The 26474-nt window shown below is 46.7% G+C and overlaps 1 protein-coding gene across 12 annotated transcripts in view; it reads right to left on the bottom strand.

Moving 5' to 3' along the window:
* NBR1 (NBR1 autophagy cargo receptor) overlaps positions 1-26229 on the bottom strand; it is a 105375-nt gene extending 79146 nt beyond the window's left edge. For all 12 annotated transcript variants that reach the window (XM_069751888.1, XM_069751889.1, XM_069751896.1 and 9 more), the window contains exons 1-2: positions 26069-26229; positions 10694-10805 (exon numbers count right to left, since the gene is read on the bottom strand). In XM_069751888.1, coding sequence (XP_069607989.1) covers positions 10694-10795 — 102 coding nt within the window. In that variant the 5' untranslated portion in view covers positions 10796-10805; positions 26069-26229. The remainder of the gene's footprint in view (positions 1-10693; positions 10806-26068) is intronic.
* Positions 26230-26474: the final 245 nt, after the last annotated feature.

Genomic DNA, 26474 nt, shown 5'->3' with positions numbered 1-26474 from the left:
AGCGCAGGGAGTGGTCACCTCTCAATACAGTGAGAGCAGGCTGGCAATCAAAGCCGCTCACTGTGTAGTAAGTGATGACTGCAAGCACTCTCTGCACTGCCCCAAGGACTGAAAGCGAGCAGCTGCATGGAGAATATAACTTCATTTCCTACCTGTAGCCACTGCTCCAGTAAGCGAATGAACAGGATTTAAGAGTGTTTTCCACTACTCTGACTATCCCTTCTCAATCACTATAATCCCTCAATGTAAAATGAAAACAGCCAATACTTACCTCCGGTGTGGGCTCCGTTCAGCGAGGTTGGTGTTTGAACTCCAGGGGCATATCTGACATTGTTATGACATGCGAGCCCCGCGCCAGGGACTATTCCACTCATTTCCTGTGGACAAAACTGTAATGTGGAAGAAGTGAGTGTGCAGCTGCAGACTTCCTCCAGATGGCAGTTTTGGCCAAAAGAAGTGAATGAAGCAGCCGCTGACAGGCTGCAGGGCTCTAGTGACATGAAGTCATGCGAGCCTTGGGACACCAGACGCTGACAATGCTGGAATGGCGCCCGCAGCTATTGCAATCAGTCTACAGAAACTGAACACAGAGTTACTGCACATGCGTGGTCACAGCACTATTGGAACATGGGACACAACATCCTCGTTTTTGTGAAACAAATACAGTTGCATTTTTTTCCGCAGAAAAAAAAAATTGGCGCAAAAACCGCAACGTGGGAACATATCTTACAGTTTGCTTAGTGACAAGAACTGAACATAGACATCAATAAAAGACAGTTAACTATTGATTACTTTCTCCCAAATGACAAATGCTACTACAGTACTAAACCATAAACTGATAGAACATTGCTTTATGGCACCATGTATCTACCATATTAATTGCTTCCTGACCATGTGAAGGACGCTGTTTTGTAACGAGTCATGCAGCAGTGTCATATGATGAGGACAGACTTAAGGAAACAAGACGTAGGGGCTGGGGAACCACAGATAGGGAGAAGACCAAGTGCACAGTCTGGCCGCAGGAGCTGGGGAACCACACATAGGGAGGAAAAGACCAAGTGCACAGTCTGGCCGTAGGGGCTGGGGAACCACAAATAGGGAGAAGACCAAGTGCACAGTCTGGCCGTAGAATCACAGATAGCGAGAAGACCAAGTGCACAGTCTGGCCGCAGGAGCTGGGGAACCACAGATAGGGAGGAAAAGACCAAGTGCACAGTCTGGCCGTAGGGGCTGGGGAACCACAGATAGGGAGAAGACCAAGTGCACAGTCTGGCCGCAGGAGCTGGGGAACCACAGATAGGGAGGAAAAGACCTAGTGCAACAGTCTGGCCGTAGGGGCTGGGGAACCACAGACGGGGAGGAGACCAAGTGCACAGTCTGGCCGTAGGGGCTGGGGAACCACAGATGGGTAGGAGAAGACCAAGTGCAGTGTCTGGCCGCAGGAGCTGGGGAACCACAGATAGGGAGGAAAAGACCAAGTGCACAGTCTGGCCGTAGGGGCTGGGGAACCACAGACGGGGAGGAGAAGACCAAGTGCAGTGTCTGGCCGCAGGAGCTGGGGAACCACAGATAGGGGTTAAAAGACCAAGTGCACAGTCTGGCCGTAGGGGCTGGGGAACCACAGACCGGGAGGAGAAGACCAAGTGCACAGTCTGGCCGTAGGGGCTGGAGAACCACAGATGGGTAGGAGAAGACCAAGTGCAGTGTCTGGCCGCAGGAGCTGGGGAACCACAGATAGGGAGGAAAAGACCAAGTGCACAGTCTGGCCGTAGGGGCTGGGGAACCACAGACGGGGAGAAGACCAAGTGCACAGTCTGGCCGCAGGAGCTGGGGAACCACAGATAGGGAGGAGAAGACCAAGTGCACAGTCTGGCTGTAGGGGCTGGGGAACCACAGACGGGGAGGAGAAGACCAAGTGCACAGTCCGGCCCCTGTGCCCAAAATCTAATCACCAGAAAACTTCAAATTCTGATTAAAGAAGAATAACAAAGCGGATTTAATCAGTATTACAGCGCTGTTACAGTCATGTCTTTACTTTATATTACAAAATTGTGCCAATAGGTGATCCTTAACCCCTGTAAAAACAATACCTGTAGTACAGATTTTAGTTGCAAGAAAAAAAAAATATATATTTTGTATGAAAATCAGAGGGCTTCATTGTACCCATGCTATAGGCAAATGCTGCACCTCCTGAATTTCCACTGAGCACTGTTATATCTTGATTGACAACACTCAAACCTGAGCTCAGTCAGCAGCGCTCACAACAAAGCTAGAGATGAGAGGCTGCAATGACAGTGTGCAGTTACCACTTGGTATACTATACTGCAGGCACGAGTCAGCGATGAGAGCGCACACCGACACTGTGCATGGCTTAGCACTAACAATATGTGTTCAAGCGTGGTTGTTTTTCTTGAAATTAAACTACTAAAATCTATAGTACAGTTGTGATTTCTATAGGAGATATGAGTGAATGCCGTTGCCACTATGCAAATTGCCTCTTTAGAGAGGAACAAGATGAACTCTATAGCGCCCTCTGTTGGAAGCAGAAATCCTACAAGCCTCTATTGATAATTTAACAAGCCTTGAAATGTGACTTAGGACAAAAGCCAAATCAGAATCTCAATTTGCGTATTTCTGTAAATTGAGACTCTGGTTTATCTTTTGTCCTAAGTCACATTTCAAGGTTCAATTGAGACAAAGGATTGCTGCTTCCAACAGGTGGAACTATAGAGTTCAAGTCCTTTTCCTCTCTGAAGTAACAATTTGCATACTAAATTTCCCAGAGGAGCATTGCACAGTGAATAAGCCCCTTTAACTTGGCATGCCAGAGCCGGCATGTCACTCTCTACAAGGAGAAACATTGCTACTATGAAAATTACTCTATCCATCAACCAAGTTAGCAAAAAAGTGCAGTAGCAATAGCTGAATCTAAGCAGTCACTTTAGTAGCCAGTCTGAACTCCACTTGGACAAGTGAGACAATGTCACTTACTAAGCCAGTTCTGGCAGTGCCCTAGGGAGATGCAGAAGGCTAAGCAGATAGCTGTACTGTATGTAAGGAGGCTAATACCGTATCTACGCCACATTTACAGGGAAAAGTTACGGTATACAATATGTGTAACGTTAATCTGCTCTCAAAATACCCTAATATATTAAAAGCCAATACATTTACACATCCCCTATACGAAAGGGATTGGAATGAAAGTGATAAAGGCACAACTGTCTATTTATAATAATATTTTTAATTATAAAGCGCCAGCATATTAAGCAGCACTTTAAAAGAAGCACTCCTCCTCCCATCAGAGTTTCTATCCTCTTAATATATTGCAGTCATCACATGATATAGCACTGTGTATTTACCATTGCTCATTTTGCCTTTCTACCCAGTAAATTCTTCTCTTTTATCCATCTAGAAACAGGAAGTCTCATATCCCTACATTTATCATTCCCCTCTCCAACTCCTGACCTAGCTGCTCCTTCCATCCTCACAAGGGACTTTTGCAGTGACTCCTGAGTCATGCAGGGAAAATGGACCTCCTGTTTCTACATAGAGCTTAGAAAGATTCAGCTAGTCAGTTTTTAATCATGTGATATCTAATGGAAAAGGGAAGAATTAGCTGGGTAGAAGGGCAAAATGAGCAATTGTAAGTACACAGCGATGCATCATATGATGAGGGCAATATATTGAAAGGATAAAAAGGTTGACGGGAGGAGGAGTGCCTAAGGATAAAAATGTTGACGGGAGGAGTGCTTCTTTAATAGCACACAACACAATGGGCTGATCGATCTAATGACGACTCATTATACCCGGTGACTTTAGAGAAAAAGAGTAAGGATATCTACAGTCACTGACTTTGGGCTGACATTGTGACCAGTTACACTCCACTGAGCTCAAGTTATTCCATTTTTTCTACAAAGAGCCTCTCCTAGTGCAGACCTGTTATAGATTTATTGTTCCTGATCTACAGCAGCCATGGTTCCAAACATGGGTCACAAATCACGGCAGCAGGTGATAGTAGTCTGCGCAAAACCCCTTTAAAAACCAACAGAGGCGTGTTACAGGTTTTAAGCTTAAAGTAAATAAAACGGCAACTTGTAATAAACTCTTAGATGACCGTGCTGACCTCTGCTGACGTCGTTTATGCCCCATAGTTCAATATCCTATTCTGAATGTCAGCTGATGTGGGGACGCACCTTGTTCCTGCACTTTACCCCCTAGTCACTGTACAATAACAACCCTCGGTGACTCACATCTCCGGCTCCTACAGACTAGTCTGCCCGCGTCACAGCACGGTGCAGTCCTAGGCAGACTCCTGCCTTACAGCAATGGTGCGGATCTGGCAGTAATGATGATATGCGATACCAACCTAATTCCACCTGCAACAAAGCCTTTCCTATTAGAGCAGCACTGGGCTCTTCAGTCCTGATCCTTATGGTGGTAGATGAGGCGAGGCTCATAACTTGTCAAGCACTACTGCCGCTATTACAGTAATCAGGGTCACGGGTTTACATTCTTAAGTAACGAGTCACAAGGTAAAGCTTTAAGTTATAGGTCAGAAGTTTTCACAAACAGCGTATTCTTTAGCTCCATAGAAAACAATGCAGAAATCTCTCTGGCCCAGATGTCACCTCCCTGCTGTCCAGAATCCCGAAGTGTCTGTCAGCCATATCCTCCTTCTTCACCTCTCGCTTCCTTAAACTCAATGCAGACAAAACCGAATTCATCATCTTTCCCCCACCTCACGCATCTCCCCTACCCGATCTATCTATTATGGTAAACGGCATCACGCTCTCTCCCGCACCTGAAATCCGCTGCCTCGGGGTAACTCTCGACTCTGCCCTGAACGTCAAACCTCACGTCCAAGCTCTTGCCACCTCCAACTCAAAAATATTGCCAGAATCTGTCCCTTCCTCAGCCAACAATCTACTAAAACTCTTGTGCATGCCCTCATCATCTCCCGCCTCGATTACTGCAACACCCTCCTCTGTGGCCTCCCCGATAACTCTCTTGCACCACTCCAGTCTGTCCTCAACTCTGCTGCCTGGCTAATCCACCTCTCTCCTCACTACTCCCCTGCTTCTCCTGTTGTGAATTCTGTTGTCGAACTCTCTCCTGTTGTCGTGAGTGGTACTTCGGCGAGTTCTGTCTATGGGCTCCCTCTGGTGGCTGTGAGTGAAGCTGCTGCTTCTGAGGTTCCTTACACAGGTGACGTGGTTTATCCTTTGGTTGACTACTCTATTTAACTCCTCTCAGATCGTTACTCCATGCCAGCTGTCAATGTTTTTGCATTGGTTCAGTTCGCTCCTGGATCTCTCTGGTGACCTGCCTTCTCCTGCAGAAGCTAAGTTCCTGATAGTCTTTATTTGTTCATTGTTTTCTTGTCCAGCTGGTTTTCATGATTTTGTCTTGCTAGCTGGAAGCTCTGGGATGCAGAGTAGCCCCTCCGCACCGTGAGTCGGTGCGGAGGTCTTTTTTGCACACTCTGCGTGGTCTTTTGTAGGTTTTTGTGCTGATCGCAAAGTTACCTTTCCTATCCTCTGTCTATTTAGTAAGTCTGGCCTCCCTTTGCTGAAACCTGTTTCATTTCTGCGTTTGTGACTTTCATCTTTACTCACAGTCAATATATGTGGGGGGCTTCCTTTACCTTTGGGGAATTTCTCTGAGGCAAGGTAGGCTTTATTTTCTATCTTTAGGGCTAGATAGTTCTTAGGCTGTGACGAGGCGCCTAGGTCTGGTCAGGAGCGCTCCACGGCTGTTTCTAGTGTGTGTGATAGGATTAGGGCTTGCGGTCAGCAGAGCTCCCACATCCCAGAGCTCGTCCTGTATGAGGTTTAACCATCAGGTCATTCCGGGTGCTCCTAACCACCAGGTCATAACATTCTCCCCTCTGCAAATCCCTCCACAGGCTCCCAATTCCCCAACGAATCCAGTTCAAACTACTAACACTGATCTACAAAGCCATCCACACCCTGTCTCCTCCCTATATCTCTGAACTAATCTCCCAATATCTTCCCTCACGTAATCTCCGATCCTCCCAAGACCTCCTACTCTCCTCCACACTTATTCGTTCCTCACACAACCGCCTCCAAGATTTCTCCCAAATATCCCCCATCCTCTGGAATTCCATGCCTCAACACATCCGATTATCCACCACCCTCGGATCCTTCAGACGGAACCTGAAAACCCATCTCTTCAGGAAAGCCTACAATAACCGAGCCGCCGCCTCACCCCTACCTTCTGTTTCTTCCCCACAGAATGTAAGTCCGCAAGGACAGGGTCCTCTCCCCTCTGTACCAGTCTGTCACTGTAAACTATATCTATAGCCCTGTATGTAACCCCTTTCTCATGTACAGCACCATGGAATTAATGGTGCTATATAAATTAATAATAATAATAATAATAATAAAAGAAATGCTCCATAAAAGGCATGTTCACACCTTGAGTTGTTTGCTGCGGAAATGCAGCATTTTACTATCCCAGCAAAGTGAATGACAGTTTGGAAGACTAATACACTCACTGCTTCTTCTTTCCTTGCAGATTTGAAGACGTTTCAGATCTGTTGAAGGTCAGATACTTAAGCGTTTTTCACCCATTCTAATGAATGGGAATACATCAAACATGAATAAAAATGCTCATATTTTATGCTGTGTTTTGGTGCCAAGAGCTACATTTTTGGTGCCGAAATGTCTGCAGCAAATACGTAACGTGTACACGTACCCTTAGATTATCATATTTTATCCAGAAATATCATGTTTCACCACTTCTAGCAGTTGTACCTTATTTGCAGGTAATGAAAGCCCACTGGTGACTTGGCTCTTAAAACAAATATAAAAATGGATACCAACGTATACCAGAGAAATGTACACGTATGGGATATATCTTATCATAGGTGTTGCAAGAACAAGTGTGTGAGCACACCGATACAGGACAGAAGGCATCTCTCAGCTCATTTCATTTGTCCACTGACAAAGCTGCCATGAAAACTTTTTAGCACTCGCGGTATAACTATATATTTACAATAACTGGTAGAACAGGTGTTTCCAGTGTGTGGGGTTGCTACATGCAGGACTGTGGGGTCAGTAAGCCAAACCTCAGACTCTGCAATTTCCCTGACCCCACAGCACTGGTCGCTACTGAGCATGTGCATGAAGTGCAGCACAGATTCATCTCAACTACGACCCCACAGCACTGGTCACTACTGAGCATGTGCATAAAGTGCAGCACAGATTCATCTCATCTACGACTCCACAGCACTGGTCACTACTGAGCATGTACATAAAGTGCAGCACAGATTCATCTACACTACGACCCCACAGCACTGGTCACTACTGAGCATGTGCATAAAGTGCAGCACAGATTCATCTCATCTACGACTCCACAGCACTGGTCGCTACTGAGCATGTCCATAAAGTGCAGCACAGATTCATCTACACTACGACCCCACAGCACTGGTCACTACTGAGCATGTGCATAAAGTGCAGCACAGATTCATCTCATCTACGACTCCACAGCACTGGTCGCTACTGAGCATGTGCATAAAGTGCAGCACAGATTCATCTCATCTACGACTCCACAGCACTGGTCGCTACTGAGCATGTACATAAAGTGCAGCACAGATTCACCTCCACTACGACCCCACAGCACTGGTCACTACTGAGCATGTGCATAAAGTGAAGCACAGATTCATCTCATCTACGACTCCACAGCACTGGTCGCTACTGAGCATGTGCATAAAGTGCAGCACAGATTCATCTACACTACGACCCCACAGCACTGGTCACTACTAAGCATGTGCATGAAGTGCAGCACAGATTCATCTCAACTACGACCCCACAGCACTGGTCACTACTGAGCATGTGCATGAAGAGCAGCACAGATTCATCTCAACTACGACCCCACAGCACTGGTCACTACTGAGCATGTGCATAAATTGCAGCACAGATTCATCTCAACTACGACCCCACAGCACTGGTCACTACTGAGCACGTGCATAAAGTGCAGCACAGATTCATCTCCACTACGACCCCACAGCACTGGTCACTACTGAGCACGTGCATAAAGTGCAGCACAGATTCATCTCCACTACGACCCCACAGCACTGGTCACTACTGAGCATGTGCATAAAGTGCAGCACAGATTCATTTACCACTACTGAGCATGTACATAAAGTGAAGCACAGATTCATCTCCACTAAAAGCCGAGATCCTTAGAACAGTAACAGAACAGAGCAGACATTTAGAGGATATCTTATAACGTTCCCAAATTATTCTGAAAACATTTCCAGCACATCCTGCATTGTACTACTGTACCCAATGTATTATATATTTTAGGAGTTGGTCCATTTTATACAAACTCCACCAAAATGGACACCGATTCCACTGCCCTGGTTACGTGTCAGTTTTATTTTAGTCTTCTTTTTATGACTAAGGAATTTCAACAGTTTATATTCCCTGGACAAGCCCAGAACTTTAAATCTATTGAAAACGTCACTAAGGGCTTAAAGAGGGGGTGGCCGACACCACACCTAGGCACATAGTTTTACAGTTTGCTCTGCACAGATGAGCTGCACAGCGAGCTGTCAGTGCCGAGGTGTGCTCACAGCAGTCACTCACTGTACTGGGTGATGACTGCAGCTACTCCGTGCACAAGTCTATGACTGAAAGCCAGCAACTCACGGGAGGAATATAATTCATTTTCTCCTGGGAGCCAGGCTTTCAGTAAGGCAGCCGGGCAGCACTGTAACACTATTAACCTGCAGATTAACCCTAAACCTGCAAATTAAGAGAGTTTTGGAAAATGACAGGTTTCCTTTAAAACTAATGGCCTATCCCCCTATAATAATTCCTCAATATCATATTGTTGGGGTCCGACTCTCAGCACCAGTGGTTTAAATAAAGCCCGATGGGCCCCAGTGCAAAATTTGGACATGTGCCCCCCCCGGCATGTTAGTCAGATATATATGCACTTGTAGAGTTCTAAATCCTATGAGGACATATGCGTTGCCTCCCCTCCCTCATTATGTACTAATGTCTCCCATCCTGGGCTCCTTCCTGGTATATATGTCCCTCAGCCTGGAATACATGTTTCCCATCCTGGTATACATGTTCCCCATCCTAGTATACATGTTCCCCATCCTGGGTCCATATTGGGATGTATGTTCCCAATCCAGGTGCATATGTCACTTTTCCTGGGCTCCAGCTTGGTACAAATATCCCCCATCCTGGTATATATATCACCCATCGGTATGGTATGTGTCAACCGTTTTAATGCATAGAAAAAAAAAAAGAACAGTTCTACTCATCTTCCCTCTGCTCCCCCACCGTATGAAGTCTTCTTCTTAAGGGTCTCTGCGCCGCAATACACTCAGTTGTAGTTTTTCACTGGCATCATGCCCCCCCCCCCCCCCTTCCCCACCCCGCACGGGCCAGATCGTGACCTCTGTGACTATTATCGTTATGCCCCAGATCATAACCCTCACTGATCAGCTGATCGTCAACTGATGTTACAGCTCACGACAGTGAACAGGAATGAACTATGCATTAAAGAACAGTGGCAGAATGGGGGACATATACAAAAATACAAACGGTGTCTGGAAAACCAGCGCAGTGGCCCTTCACCCAGCTGCCGACTGTTAGACCTCCCAAATGATCTCGTGTGGATGGCCTTCCCCAAGAAAACGCCATCAATATTACATTCTACAATAAACCCTTTACGTGCCTGTATACCCTATAAATGTAAGATTTGGAAAGAAGCAATGTAATGTTACATTTCTCCCACTATTTAATTGTCCTGATGATGGGGAGAGGGTCGGTGTAACACGGAAACGCATAAACATGTCAATAAAGGATTTAGTGACTATCCCTGTGGAAGGAATAGGACTGATTGGACGCAGCGTGGCGACAAACACCCTTAGTTTACTATTCTATTGCTTGAATCTTCAACTCCGGACCACACCAGAGAGGGGGCGCCAGCGGGAACGTCCACACGGATTCCAAAGGCGAAGTGTTGTGCTCTGAACACCATAGGTGGGAACTGATCTAAAAGGGCGAGGGGGGCATCACACTGATGTTTACCCTGTGAAGAACTGTACATTTTTTTTCATATAAATCAGCAACAAATGTCTCCTGCTATCGCTGCAATACGGAAAATGTCTCACTGGCTGCAGAGCAAGATCATCTATTACTAGAAGTGCTGTGAACATGACAGCCGCCAGCTAAGCGCCACACTGCCTGCCATATTAAAGGATTATTTGTGGTGAGACAATCTCTTTAAAGCTTTAAAGGGGTTGTCCAGGACTGTGATATTGCAGTTCAGTCCTATCCACTTCAATGGGCCGAAGCTTGGAGAACACCTACCTTTGCAGGGGTTGTCCTGGCCATGATTACTACTATAGCGGGAGTGTAAAATGCTGCATCCTAATAGTGTGTAATATACTCATTGATAGGATTCAGCTGTTTTTACAGCCCCAGCAGACGGCACATGATATTATATGCGAGGTGACTGCTTTCTCTTCTGATTCTCACTGGGGCAGGCTGACTCAAACAGCAATTTTTAACACCATAGTTCCTAAAAATATGAAGCGGCTCAGTGAACAGTTCCTTCTTCCGAAAACTAGAGGACATATTTGTTTTTTTAAACTTGCTCAAGGCCTTGAGAAATCTATCGCAATACATCTTCCCATCTGAAGCATTACCATTGCCTCCACATCAGCCCAGGTAGTCTTCTGAGAATCGGACACCAAGAAGCTCTGCGTTTCTCCTCTACAGGAGACACACAAGTTCACCTGCGGCTCCATGTTTCTCCACCTACGAAGAGAACAGAAGGAAAATATCAGCAGAGATCCACATACGAAAACAGCCACTTCTAGAATGGGGTGCAATACTATAGTCACTAAGGCTAGAATGGGGGATGGAGTACAATTCTCTTTTCTTTCCCAATTGTGCCCAGACTTCTGATTCTTTTTGGCGAAACCTGTGTAACAAATGTTTTATACGCTCCCTTTTCTACTACCCAGTACATTTTGTGAATGTAGGATGTGTCTTACTGCCATCTTGATTGTTTGCTGTCTGGTAAGGCATTTCATTGGCGCTTGGGTAGGTCAAATCTGCCATTTATTATTTAGATGACATGTTATGAGACAAAGGACAGCACTGTTCATTAATATTAAGGAAAATCCTACTGCACAAGCATCTATAATGGGAGCACTCTAACATAACCTGTATATGGGTATGCCTATGGTGGCCTGTGAATTATATGGGAGAGCTATAAAAAAAAGCGTGAAACAACTGAAAATATGTCTTATATTCTAGGTTGTTCAATGTAGCCACCTTTTGCTTTGATGACTGCTTTGCATACTCTTGGCATTCTCTTGATGAGCTTCAAGAGGTAGTCACCGGGAATGGTTTTCACTTCAAAGGTGTGCCCTGTCAGGTTTAATAAGTGGGATTTCTTGCCTTATAAATGGGGTTGGAACCATCAGTTGTGTTGAGCAGAAGTCTGGTGGATACACAGCTGATAGTCCTACTGAATAGACTGTAAGAATTTGTATTATGGCAAGAAAAAAGCAGCTAAGTAAAGAAAAACGAGTGGCCATCATTACTTTAATAAATGAAGGTCAGTCAGTCCAAAAAATTGGGAAAACTTTGAAAGTGTCCCCAAGTGCAATTGCAAAAACCATCAAGCGCTACAAAGAAACTGGCTCACATAAGGACCGCCCCAGGAAAGGAAGACCAAGAGTCACCTCTGCTTCTGAGGATAAGTTTATCAGAGTCACCAGCCTCAGAAATCGCAGGTTAACAGCAGCTCAGATTAGAGACCAGGTCAATGCCAGTTCTAGCAGCAGACACATCTCTACAACAACTGTTAAGAGGAGACTTTGTGCAGCAGGCCTTCATGGTAAAATAGCTGCTAGGAAACCACTGCTAAGGACAGGCAACAAGCAGAAGAGACTTGTTTGGGCTAAAGAACACAGGGAATGGACATTAGACCAGTGGAAATCTGTGCATTGGTTTGATGAGTCCAAATTTGAGATCTTTGGTTCCAACCACCGTGTCTTTGTGCGATGCAGAAAAGGTGAACGGATGGACTCCTCATGCCTGGTTCCCACCGAGAAGCATGGAGGAGGAGGTGTGATGGTGTGGGGGTGCTTTGCTGGTGACACTGTTGGGGATTTTTTTAAAATTGAAGGCATACTGAACCAGCATGGCTACCACAGCATCTTGCAGCGGCATGCTATTCCATCCGGTTTGCGTTTAGTTGGACCATCATTTATTTTTCAACAGGACAATGACCCCAAACACACCTCCAGGCTGTGTGAGGGCTATTTGACCAAAAAGGAGAGTGATGGGGAGCTATGCCAGATGACCTGGCCTCCACAGTCACCAGACCTGAACCCAATCGAGATGGTTTGGGATGAGCTGGACCGCAGAGTGAAGGCAAAAGGGCCAACAAGCGCTAAGCATCTCTGGGAACTCCTTCAAGATTGTTGGAAGACCATTCCCGGTGACTACCTCTTGAAGCTCATCAAGAGAATGCCAAGAGTGTGCAAAGCAGTCATCAAAGAAAAGGTGGCTACTTTGAAAAACCTAGAATATAAGACATAATAAAAAAGTGTGAAACAACTGAAATTAAGTATATAATTCCACATATACACACACACACATATATAGTTGGTAGTTATTCAATGCTACACGGCAAGATGATGATTAATAGAACACACATAAGAACGTTTGGAGCAAGCACTGATTTCTGCAGTGAAGTTCGAGTCTTCCATATGTGGCTTGACAGATATACCTGATGACAGGACAGGTCGTCACAAGTCTTGCTTAAATCCTCTGCATGTGCTGTGACTTAGTTATAGCAAGGAATGGGAAATAAAATATAACTCAACATATCAAATCGAGACAGCACATGCAAAAGATGCTAGGCTAGCTATATAGACCAACCCTGTTATATACTCATACAGGACTTAGATCATACCAGTCAAAAAAGTGCACTAGGTACACAGACAAGGCGGACCAATTTTTCTATAAGCCAACAGTCCAAAAAAAAACGTCCCAAGGATTAATTCGTTTTTATAGATATAGTAAACTCCATTATGAGGAGGGCATTATCAATATCTATATTACACTGACCATTTGGTATAGAACTAATATAGTGCCTGTGGCGCTCATATGCAGATCCACCAAAATACACGCAAACTTAAAATGTCTTGATTTTAAGCAATGTTTGTGGAGAAGAAATCTTTTCTAAAACAGATTTAAGTCTCAGTTACTTATCAGTAACGGCATTTTTTGGAACGCATTAATTCACCACGAGAGGAGGGATCTGCCCACCAAGGACAGGAAACCTACGGGATAAAAAGGGCAGTACCTCTCTCTCAGGACCTCCAATGATTATTACATCAATTAAAAAAAAAAAAAATACCAGCACCAAGCATCTTAAATACAAAACGTGAACTTATAACTCTAGTGAAAAAAGTGCTCACTCACACATTACGGAAGTGAATATAAAAGGTGTTGTCATATGTTCTGAAAAATTCTGTTACCGGTAAGTAACTAAGTCTTTCTCGATCACCCATGACAGTACGACAAAAGTATTACAGAAAAGTAAGAATTTAGGGAGCGACCACAGCCTGCAGAACTCTTCTCCCAAAGGTGAGGTTGGAAGAGGAAATCATATCCAGCCTATAATGTTTATAGAAAGTGGAAGAAGGTTGACGCCTTAGGCTAGTTTCACATTAGCGTTTAGCCTGGCTGGGAAGAGATGCGGACTTCCTCTGTGAAGCCCCACCCACTGTCGCGCCTCTTCATTCAGCTCCGCCTACCGCTGCATGCGATAACCGAACTCTCTGCCCATGAGGTTGCCACGGCCTTTGTGGAATGAGCCTTCAAACCTTCTGGAACTACTTTGCCACTTGCTGAGTAGGTTAAAGGGAACCTGTCACCCCCAAAATCGATGGTGAGGTAAGCTCACCGTCATCAGGGGCTTATCTACAGCATTCTGTAATGCCGTAGATAAGCTCCCGATGTAACCTGAAAGATAAGAAAAAGACGTTAGATTATACTCACCCAGGGGCGGGCCTGCTCCGATGGGTGTCTCAGGTCCGCTCCGGCGCCTCCTATCTTCATTCCATGACGTCCTCTTCTGGTCTTCACGCCGCGGCTCCGGCGCACTTTGGCTGCACTGTTGAGGGCCGAGCAAAGTACTGCAGTGCGCAGGCGCCGGGTCTCTCTGACCTTTCCGGCGCCTGCGCACTGCAGTACTTTGCTCGGCCCTCAACAGTGAAGCCAAAGTACGCCTGCGCCGGAGCCGCGGCATGAAGACCAGAAGAGGACGTCACGGAATGAAGATGGGAGGCACTGGAGCGGACCTGAGACACCCATTTGACGGGACCGCAGCAGGCCCGCCCCTGGGTGAGTATAATCTAACGTCGTCTTCTCTTTCAGGATACATCGGAGGCTTATCTACAGCATTACAGAATGCTGTAGATAAGCCCTGATGACGGTGAGCTTACCTCACCATCAATTTTGGGGGTGACAGGTTCCCTTTAAAGAAAAGCCCCTTCCTGGTTCCCTGGAAGGACACGACCAATGAACTCTCTTTCCTACAAGCTTCTATAGCTGACAAGTATTTAACTAGATATCTTTTATCTCATAGAGTATGAAGTTTGTCTTCTAATTTTTGGGGCTAAAGCAAAAGGAAGGAAGGACTACCTCCTGTGATCTATGAAATCAGGAAGATACATTAGGTAGATGGGCTGGATCATGCTTCAAAATGACTGTCTTCTAGGATTTGCGTAAATGGTGAACCTACAGAAAGGGCCTGCATGTCACTTACCCTACGAGCAGATGTTGAAGGAGGACCATTTTAAGTGAAAGCATTATAAGTGACATGGACTCTATGGCCGGGGTCACACTAGTGAGTGCAATGCGAGAAACTTGCATCAATATCCGGCACTGCCGCCGGCACCGAAGCGTTCAGCTGCATAGAAATACATGCAACTGCACGCTCCAGTCCCTAGTGGCAGTGCCAGGTATTGATACGCGAGTTTCTCTCACTGCACTCGCAAGTGTGACCCCCAGCCTATAGGTTCAAATGGCACATCCATCATGGCTGTCAGAACTAGATTTAAATCCCATGGCACGAACTTCTCTCTCAAAATGGGTTTAGATCAGGGGTGGGCAATTAATTATCCCGAGGGGCCACATGAGAGACAATGACTGTTGTGGAGGGCTGAAATAATAGCTTGAAATGAATTCTACTCAATATTAAATGTATTAATATTAATTGTATCACTTAACATTGAGCATAATTAAGTATGCTGACACCCCCTATATATCTTTGAAGATATATACAGCACGAGCCTCACACAGCCTACTACATATGCGGTACAATCCCCACACAGCCTCCCCATATATGACATGATCCCCACACATCCTCCCCATGTACGGCATGTGCCCCACACAGCCTCCCCATATACTGCATGACAGTATACAGCCTTCCCATAGCTTCACCATGTGCAGCATGACACCCCCCATAGCCTCCTTGTTTGCAGCATGACACCCCCGTAGCCTCCCTGTGTGCTGCAAGTCACCCCTATAGAATCCCCATGTTCATACACATGGAGAAAAAAAAAAAAAAATCAAACCACATACTCACCACATGCGCTGACTCTCCGGCGGTACACAGCTGACATGATGACAAGACGTCATCGTGTCAGCTGTTTCACACGCTGATTGGTGGAGGAAGTGGCCGGAGGCCCCTCCTCCACCAATGCTGACTGCTGGATACAGCGAGCGAGCGGGCGGGCATGGTGAGGCCCGCAGGTTTTCAGCTCCATGGCTATCTCGGTCCGCGGGCCGGACTGAGACAGCCAGAGGGCCGGATGTGGCTCTAGACCCAATGATTTCTTGCCCAACCACAGTTATACAGGGCCCCCAGTGCTGACACCTAGACTTTAAGGGTACTGGTGGACATGCCTAGTTCAAGACCTTTTTGCAGGAATTCCAGGATACTACTAACTGGTGCTCCATCCTCTATTTTGGACCCTGAAGTGAAGTGGTTAAAAAGTTCCTCAATGTTCTAGCATAGATTTTTGTAATAGCTGCTTTCCTACTCTGAAGTAGCCTAGAAATAAAATTAGGAGAATAAACTTTTTTTTTCTCTTAAACACGCCCTCTCAAATTCCACACCGTTGAAATGTAGATTGGCTACTTGTGGATGGTGCATCGGCCTCTATGACAAAAGATTTGCAATCTCTGGAAGCACCCATGGTTCGGTGACTGACATTATCCTGAACCATAAAATCCATGGTCTTCTGTGCCAAAAGGGAGCTATCAGAATAATTCTTCCCTGATCTTCCTTATTACTAATTGGATTAGAGCTACTGGTAGAAAGGCATAAGCCAGGTCATAATCTCACAGGATCAGAAAGGGATCTACCATTTGGGGACCCTACTTAGGATCCAGAGAACAGAATCTGCTCACTTTTCTATTTACGAACAGATCTATATCCGGGAGGACCCACATCTGCACCATCTGGCTGAGGACAGAATCATTAGCTCCCACTTCCCTTGTCTTAGGGGGGATTTTATATGAAAAGCCATCAAAGGAGATGACCTTCCACTAATTGAAATAAGCAATCTGCCACCTCCATGAAGCATCTGGAGCGGCTCCCCCTGGTGATTTATCACTGACAACTGATTGAGAGAATTCTGACATGGTGACCCTGTATTTCTAGTGATGAAACAGCTCTCTTGTTCCCTGTCCAGACACTCAAACCATTATCTCCTCCTGAGCTTCCCACACCCTGAGGCTTGCATCGGTGGTAATTACATGCGTAAATCTGTTCACCCAGGGACCCCCAGTGGACAGGTTCATTACATCCAGCCATAAATGGAGGGACTGCGTTGTCTTTAGGGATAGCGTCATCTTTCCTTCCAAGTGTCCTTTAAGGCAGGGGTGTCAAACTGCATTCCTCGAGGGCTGCAAACCATGCGTGTTTTCAAGATTTCCTTAGCTTTGCACAAGGTGCTGCAATCATTATGTGTGTAGGTGATTAAATTATCACCTGTGCAGTACAGGGAAATCCTGAAAACATGACCTGTTTTCAGCCCTTGAGGAATGCAGTTTGACACCTCTGCTTTAAGGGATATCTTGTTTTCTAGGACATCTCACTGCAAGACCCTGGAATCCAATTGGTCCCATAAGAGTAAGGGCAGTCCCACACGTCCAGATAATTCCGGTACAAGAAAAAAAAAATCGGTACCGGAATTATCCGTGTCCGTGCGTTTCTGTGGCACACGTGTGCCGCCCGTGTGCCCACTGGGTACCACACACACCGTGCAGGAGACAGCGCTAAAGTTTAGCGCTGTCCCCTGCATCTGGTGCTGAAGCCGCCATTCATATCTTCTTTGCAGCAGCGTTTGCTGGAGAGAAGATATGAATATTCCTTTTTTTTTTTGTATCTCGAGTTTAAAATAAAGATCCATATTCCCAAACCCCTCCCACCCCCTGTGCGCTCGCCCGCTGTTATTAAAATACTCACCCAGCTCCCTCGCTGGCGCTGCTTCCTGTACTGGCCGCACCTTCTACTGTATGAGCGGTCACGTGGGGCCACTCATTTACAGTAATGAATATGCGGCTCCACCCCTATGGGAGGTGGAGCCGCATATTCATGACTGTAATCGGCGGCCCCACGTGACCGCTCATACAGTAGAAGGTGCGGCCAGGACAGGAAGCAGCGCCAGCCAGCAAGGGAGCCGGGTGAGTATTTTAAGAACAGCGGGCGGGCGCACAGGGGGTGGGAACATGGATCTTTATTTTAAACACGAGAAACAAACAAAAAAAAAAGGAACATTCATATCTTCTCTACAGCAAACGCTGCTGCAGGGAAGATATGAATGGCGGCTTCAGCACCAGTGGGGGGGACAGCGCGTACTCTAGCGCTGTCTCCTGCACGGCACACGGACTGCACACGGACAACGTCCGTGTGCGGTACGTGTTTTACACGGACCCATTGACTTTGTCCGTGCGCTCCCACGAACACTGACATGTCTCCGTGTTTGGCACACGGAGACACGGTCCGCAAAAAATCAATGACATCTGCACAGATGCATTGATTTCAATGTGTCTACGTGTGTCAGTGGCCCCGGTACGTGAGGAAACTGTCACCTCACGTACCGGAGCCACTGACGTGTGAAACCGGCTTAAACAGAATATTTCACCTCATTTTGGAGCTATAAACTGCGGCCACCGCCATTAGGGGCTTATCTACAGCATTCTGTAACGCTGTAGATAAAAGATGTTACAGCATAGTGGATGGGATGTCAAGAAATCCCACCTCCACTATGTGTGCACTGGCGCCCATGGCTTCCCTGCGGAGAGGTACATGCGGCTCGTCTTTCCAGACAGCATGACTATTAATCTTGCGGAGACGCTCAGTCTCTGGAAGATAAATATCACCAGTGCAATGTATTGGTTGCAGTGATTCCGCACGGTTAAATGAACACATGAGGAATCACCTGCGTCCAAAGCGCTGCCGATTACTGACCGTGGGAACATACCCTTATCCACTGGGAGATAACACTCCTGAACCTCCAAGTCCAGTAAGAGCCCTAAAATTTTTTGCACTTTTCGGGGCTCTAACTTTTACTGTCTTTAACCCCTGCACGACGGAACCCTTTTACATTTTTTAAGTTTCAGTTTTTCACTCCCCTGCTTTCCAGAGCCATAACTTTTTTATTTTTCCGTCAATATGGGCATGTGAGGGCTTGTTTTTTGCTGTACGAGCTGTACTTTTGAACAACACCATTGGTTTTAACATATCGCGTACTCCAAAATGGGAAAAAATTGCAAATGCAGTGAAATTGCAAAAAATAAAATAAAATGTGCAATTCCACAACTGTTTGGATTTTTTTCATCATGTTCACCAAATGCTAAAACTGAGCTGCCATTATGATTCTCCAGTTCGTTACGAGTTCATGGACACCAAACATGTCTAGGTTATTTTTTGGAGTGGTGAAAAAAAAATCCAAATCCAATTTTCAGGATCTGGGGCCGAGTGAGGGCTTATTTTTTGTGCGCCGAGCTGACGGTTTTAATGATACTATGTTGGTGTATATACAGGTCCTTCTCAAAAAATTAGCATATAGTGTAAAATTTCATTATTTACCATAATGTAATGATTACAATTAAACTTTCATATATTATAGATTCATTATCCACCAACTGAAATTTGTCAGGTCTTTTATTGTTTTAATACTGATGATTTTGGCATACAACTCCTGATAACCCAAAAAACCTGTCTCAATAAATTAGCATATTTCACCCATCCAATCAAATAAAAGTGTTTTTTAATAACAAACAAAAAAACCATCAAATAATAATGTTCAGTTATGCACTCAATACTTGGCCGGGAATCCTTTGGCAGAAATGACTGCTTCAATGCGGCGTGGCATGGAGGCAATCAGCCTGTGACACTGCTGAGATGTTATGGAGGCCCAGGATGCTTCAATAGCGGCCTTAAGCTCATCCAGAGTGTTGGGTCTTGCGTCTCTCAACTTTCTCTTCACAATATCCCACAGATTCTCTATGGGGTTCAGGTCAGGAGAGTTGGCAGGCCAATTGAGCACAGTAATACCATGGTCAGTAAACCATTTACCAGTGGTTTTGGCACTGTGAGCAGGTGCCAGGTCGTGCTGAAAAATGAAATCTTCATCTCCATAAAGCATTTCAGCCGATGGAAGCATGAAGTGCTCCAAAATCTCCTGATAGCTAGCTGCATTGACCCTGCCCTTGATGAAACACAGTGGACCAACACCAGCAGCTGACATGGCACCCCACACCATCACTGACTGTGGGTACTTGACACTGGACTTCAGGCATTTTGGCATTTCCTTCTCCCCAGTCTTCCTCCAGACTCTGGCACCTTGATTTCCGAATGACATGCAAAATTTGCTTTCATCAGAAAAAAGTACTTGGGACCACTTAGCAACAGTCCAGTGCTGCTTCTCTGTAGCCCAGGTCAGGCGCCTCTGCCGCTGTTTATGGTTCAAAAGTGGCTTTACCTGGGGAATGCGGCACCTGTAGCCCATTTCCTGCACACGCCTGTGCACGGTGGCTCTGGATGTTTCCACACCAGACTCAGTCCACTGCTTCCTCAGGTTCCCCAAGGTCTGGAATCGGTCCTTCTCCACAATCTTCCTCAGGGTCCGGTCTCCTCTTCTCGTTGTACAGCGTTTTCTGCCACATTGTTTCCTTCCAACAGACTTACCATTGAGGTGCCTTGATACAGCACTCTGGGAACAGCCTATTTGTTGAGAAATTTCTTTCTGGGTCTTACCCTCTTGCTTGAGGGTGTCAATGATGGCCTTCTTGACATCTGTCAGGTCGCTAGTCTTACCCATGATGGGGGTTTTGAGTAATGAACCAGGCAGGGAGTTTATAAAAGCCTCAGGTATCTTTTGCATGTGTTTAGAGTTAATTAGTTGATTCAGAAGATTAGGGTAATAGGTCGTTTAGAGAACCTTTTCTTGATATGCTAATTTATTGAGACAGGTTTTTTGGGTTATCAGGAGTTGTATGCCAAAATCATCAGTATTTAAACAATGAAAGACCTGACAAATTTCAGTTGGTGGATAATGAATCTATAATATATGAAAGTTTAATTGTAATCATTACATTATGGTAAATAATGAAATTTAACACTATATGCTAATTTTTTGAGAAGGACCTGTACAATCTTTTGAGCGCCCGTTATTGCATTTTAATGCAATGTTGCAGCGACCAAAAAAAAAAAAAGTGTAACTCTGGGGTTTTTACTTTTTTTTTTCGCTACGCAGTTTACCAGATTAGTTCTTTTTATACCACCGGGCAGTGCTCAAAGCAATCCGGCTATTACAACCATATAGGTCTGCTGGAGACCTTTGGTTGCCATGCCGACCCATCGGTGACCCGCGATCACGTGACACAGATGGGCGGGATTTCTGGTAAGTACGAGTTAAATGCCGCTGTCAATCTCTATTACCAGTTTGTTTGGTTTTTTCTTTTATCAGGTGGGACTAGTGTAACATTTCTATTACCTGTATGCCCATATTAATAGATCATATATGTCCTGGGGGGTGACAGATTCCCTTTAACATTGCACATGACAGTACACGTCTATGTGATTAGTAGCAAATATCTGCTTCTAGCACTTGTTTAACCCCTCAATGCTCTATAAATATTGGATTGAAGTTCATTCTCTGTCCTCCGTAGTACACGCCTGCGCAAGACAATCTTGCTTTGCGCAGGCGTGTACTACGGAGGACATAAAATGAACTTCAATCCAATATTGCGGCCAGGAAAGGGTGAATCAAACACCCGAAAACGTCACCCATATGACCGAAAACTGGTCCCGCCAAATTCAGGTGACAGGTTCCCTTTAACAATTCTATTTTTAAGGCATTCTTAATTTGCAGAATTTTTCCCCACACCCGTCAGGTTTTTGCACAGGACTGTATAAATATACGTATAGAAACCCCTATAACACGTTCCGTAGTCGCTATAATCGAACTGACTGTAAACACGACATTGACCGGGACCTTGTGGCGACTAGACCAATGGTATTCCTCCAATGGTATTCCTCCAATGGTATTCCTCCAATGGTATTCCTCCAATGGTATTCCTCCAATGGTATTCCTCCAATGGTATTCCTCCAACGGTATTCCTCCAACGGTATTCCTCCAATCAGGGGCGGATTATCAGAGGGTCAATATGGGCGGTAGCCCAGGGCCCAGTGGTCTGGGGGGGCCCTGGGCTACCGCACAGATTGACCCTCCACTAATTGTCTGAATGCCCGCCGGCATTTGTGTGCCCCCGGACCCGGTGGGCAGAGAGAGGGGGGCCCGCATTGGTTGGGAGGTGCGTGTATCAGCCGGTCAGCTGAGAGCTCCGAGTCCCTGCACCCGGCCTGCACAGCAGCACACCACATAATGGCTGCTCTGTGCACAGGACCTGTGATGAGGTCACAGGATGGGAGGAGTCAGGGGTCACATGATCGGGAGGAGGACCTCCGTGTACAGGACTTTGCTGGTTGCCATGGCGCCGGAGGAGGGTAAGGCAGCGTATGTGTGAGGTCAGGAGGTGTTTACAGGGTGGATGTAGCAGAGCCGTGTGTGTACGAGGTGTATGGATCAGAGCAGCGTGTGAAAGGTCTATGGAGCGGAGTCGTGTGTGTACGATGTGTACGGAGCCGTGTGCATGAGGTGTACGGAGCGCAGCCGCGTGTGTACGAGGTGTACGGAGCAGAGCAGCGTGTGTATGAGGTGTACGGAGCGGAGTTGTGTGTACAAGGTGTACGGAGCACAGCCGCATGTGTACAAGGTGTACGGAGCGGAGTCGTGTGTAAGAGGTGTACGGAGCCATGTGTACGAGGTGTACGGAGCACACACGCGTGTGTACGAGGTGTACGGAGCACAGCCGCGTGTGTACGAGGTGTACGGAGCACAGCCGCGTGTGTACGAGGTGTACGGAGCACAGCCGCGTGTGTACGAGGTGTACGGAGCACAGCCGCGTGTGTACGAGGTGTACGGAGCACAGCCGCGTGTGTACGAGGTGTACGGAGCGCAGCCGCGTGTGTACGAGGTGTACGGAGCGGAGTCGTGTGTAAGAGGTGTACGGAGCCATGTGTACGAGGTGTACGGAGCACAGCCGCGTGTGTACAAGGTGTACAGAGCGGAGTCGTGTGTAAGAGGTGTACGGAGCCATGTGTACGAGGTGTACGGAGCACAGCCGCGTGTGTACAAGGTGTACGGAGCGGAGCTGTGTGTACGAGGTGTACGGAGCACTGCCGCGTGTGTACGAGGTGTACGGAGCACAGCCGCGTGTGTATGAGGTGTACGGAGCGGAGCAGCATGTGAAAGGTGTACGGAGTGGAGTCGTGTGTACGAGGTGTACGGAGCACAGCCGCGTGTGTACGAGGTGTACGGAGCACAGCCGCGTGTGTACGAAGCGGAGCAGCATGTGAAAGGTGTACGGAGTGGAGTCGTGTGTACGAGGTGTACGGAGCACAGCCGCGTGTGTACGAGGTGTACGGAGCACAGTCGCGTGTGTACGAGGTGTACGGAGCGCAGCCGCGTGTGTACGAGGTGTACGGAGCGCAGCCGCGTGTGTACGAGGTGTACGGAGCACAGCCGCGTGTGTACGAGGTGTACGGAGCGGAGTCGTGTGTAAGAGGTGTACGGAGCCATGTGTACAAGGTGTACGGAGCACAGCCGCATGTGTACAAGGTGTACGGAGCGGAGTCGTGTGTAAGAGGTGTACGGAGCCATGTGTACGAGGTGTACGGAGCACAGCCGCGTGTGTACGAGGTGTACGGAGCGGAGCCATGTGTACGAGGTGTACGGAGCACTGCCGCGTGTGTACGAGGTGTACGGAGCACAGCCGCGTGTGTATGAGGTGTACGGAGTAGTGCCGTGTGTGTACGAGATGTATGGAGAGGAGCCGTATGTGTATGAGGTGTACGCAGCGGAGCTGTGTGTGTGCAAGGTATGCGGAGCAGTGTGTGCAATGTGTATGGAGCGGAGCGGTGTGTGTATGAGGTGTACGGAGTAGTGCCATGTGTACGAGATGTATGGAGCGGAGCCGTGTGTGTATGAGGTGTATGGAGCGGAGCCGTGTATGAGGTGTATGGAGCAGAGCCGTGTATGAGGTGTATGGAGCGGAGCTGAATGTGTACGGAGCGGAGCCGTGTGTGTATGAGATGTACGGAGTGGAGCCGTGTGTACGGAGCGGAGCCGTGTATGCAAAGTTTACAGAGCGCAGCCGCGTGTGTAGGAGTAGCTATGTGTGGCCATTATCATGTGCGGCCAATATACTGTATAGAGCATCATGTGTGGCCATTATACAGTATGGAGCATCATGTGCGGTCATTATACAGTATTACTGAGCATCATATGCGGTCATTATACAGTATGGAGCATCATGTGCGGTCATTATACAGTATGGAGCATCATGTGTGGCCATTATACAGTATGGAGCATCATGTGCTGTCATTATACAGTATGGAGCATCATGTGCGGTCATTATACAGTATGGAGCATCATGTGCGGCTATTATACAGTATGGAGCATCATGTGTGGCCATTATACAGTATGGAGCCTCATGTGCGGTCATTATAAAGTATGGAGCATCATGTGCGGCCATTATACAGTATAGAGCATCATGTGCGGTCATTATACAGTATGGAGCATCATGTGTGGCCATTATACAGTATGGAGCATCATGTGCTGTCATTATACAGTATGGAGCATCATGTGCTGTCATTATACAGTATGGAACATCATGTGCGGTCATTATACAGTATGGAGCATCATGTGCTGTCATTATACAGTATGGAGCATCATGTGCTGTCATACAGTATGTAGCATCATGTGCAGTCATTATACAGTATGGAGCATCATGTGCGGCTATTATACAGTATGGAGCATCATATGCGGTCATTATACAGTATGGAGCATCATGTGTGGCCATTATGGAGCATCATGTGCGGTCATTATACAATATGGAGCATCATGTGTGGTCATTATACATAGAGCATCATGTGCGGTCATTATACAGTATGGAGCATCATGTGTGGCCATTATACAGTATGGAGCATCATGTGTGGCCATTATACAGAATTGAGCATCATGTGCGGTCATTATACAGTATGGAGCATCATGTGCAGTCACTATACAGTATGGAGCATCATGTCTGGCCATTATACAGTATTGAGCATCATGTGGGGTCATTATACAGTATTGAGCATCATGTGGGGCCATTATACAGTATTGAGCATCATGTGCGGTCATTATACAGTATGGAGCATCATGTGTGGCCATTATACAGTATTGAGCATCATGTGGGGTCATTATACAGTATTGAACATCATGTGTGGCCATTATACAGTATTGAGCATCATGTGGGGTCATTATACAGTATTGAACATCATGTGTGGCCATTATACAGTATTGAGCATAATGTGGTCATGTGGGGTCATTATACAGTATGGAGCACTGTGTGGCCATTATACAGTATCGAGCACTGTGTGGCCATATTTTTTTTTAATAATTATTCTTTATGAACAGTGTGATCAGCAGTGCTAAATGGGTGTGGTTGAGACATGGATATGGGTGTGACTAGTGAATGGGTGTGGTCAGAGGTGTGGCCTAAAACTTGCTGCGGCGCGCAACGCGCTCCGCAAACTTTGTCCCTCTTTCCCAACTTCAAAAGTTGGGAGGTATGGTAATATGTGGTCTGGAAATGGTGCGGTGGTATTTGTTCCTTGTATGTGATATTATTCGATCACTGTGGTTGTAATTTGTGGTCTGGTCATGGTGCAGTGGTATTTGTTCCTTGTATGTGATATTATTGGTCAAGATATACCTAAATTGTATTGCAGATTTTAACAAATATTTCCTAGGTTACAGTAGAGTAGGGCCCGGCCCTTTTTCTGGAATAATCTGGTTCGGGTATAACATGACCCCCGTCACATGACCCCCGTCACATGACCCCCGTCACATGACCCCCGTCACATGACCCCCGTCACATGACCCCCGTCACATGACCGGGGGGGCCCACAGTGTGTGAACAGCCCGGGGCCCTGGCTACCCTTAATCCACCCCTGCCTCCAATGGTGTTCCTCCAATGGTATTCCTCCAATGGTATTCCTCCATGGCCTAGTCGCCACAAGATCCCGGTCAATGTTGTGTTTACAAATAAAGTTATGAAAGAGTAAAATAAATAAAGTGCGTAGACGAAAACTGGCTGCGGTGGAAAAGGCATAAAAGGAGTTCTGCTCTGAAGTCACCATCTAATGTAGAGACTTCTGAGTGGCGGACACATTTACCAGTTGGATTTTGCAGCAGGACATTGTGAGGGGTGCAGGTCTTTTCGGATAACGACCTGAGAGACAGATCAGGCATATTGCACTCCCATGGCTGGGGATCAGAGGATACAGAATACACAGCACTGTCCCTTTAAGAGGAATGCCACGGCTTCTACACACGTATAACAGTATTACTGCCCCGCACTACTAGACACCATACCTGTAGTCGTCAGTGAGGACCCCACTACACAGCAGACACCGGAGACCCCTCCTCCTCAGGAGCCTGCGGATCCCGGGCCTCCTTCAGCTCTGACTGTTGCCCCACAACATGGCGAGCTCACGTCTACAGACAACCGAGAGTCGCAGCCATTGGTTAGCGCTGATGTCACTCACGCAGAACTGGACTTTGATTGGAGGAGGGGCGGATCAGTCATACAATGGAGTCAGCACTGTATTCCCTTCCTGTAAACAAGGGGGCGGGGCCGTGGGATAACAGCGCAGGACGTAGCACGCAGTGTCCGTGCGGTCACCTGTGATCTGGGTCTCAGCACTGCCTGTGACACACTGATTGCATCAGACTGCTTGTTGGGAAAACGCGGTCACCTCATAGGTGGCTGACACCGATC

The sequence above is a fragment of the Ranitomeya imitator genome, chromosome 2 (assembly GCF_032444005.1).
Source record: "Ranitomeya imitator isolate aRanImi1 chromosome 2, aRanImi1.pri, whole genome shotgun sequence".
Lineage (NCBI taxonomy): Eukaryota > Metazoa > Chordata > Amphibia > Anura > Dendrobatidae > Ranitomeya > Ranitomeya imitator.
This window is presented reverse-complemented; position numbering and strand designations above follow the sequence as displayed.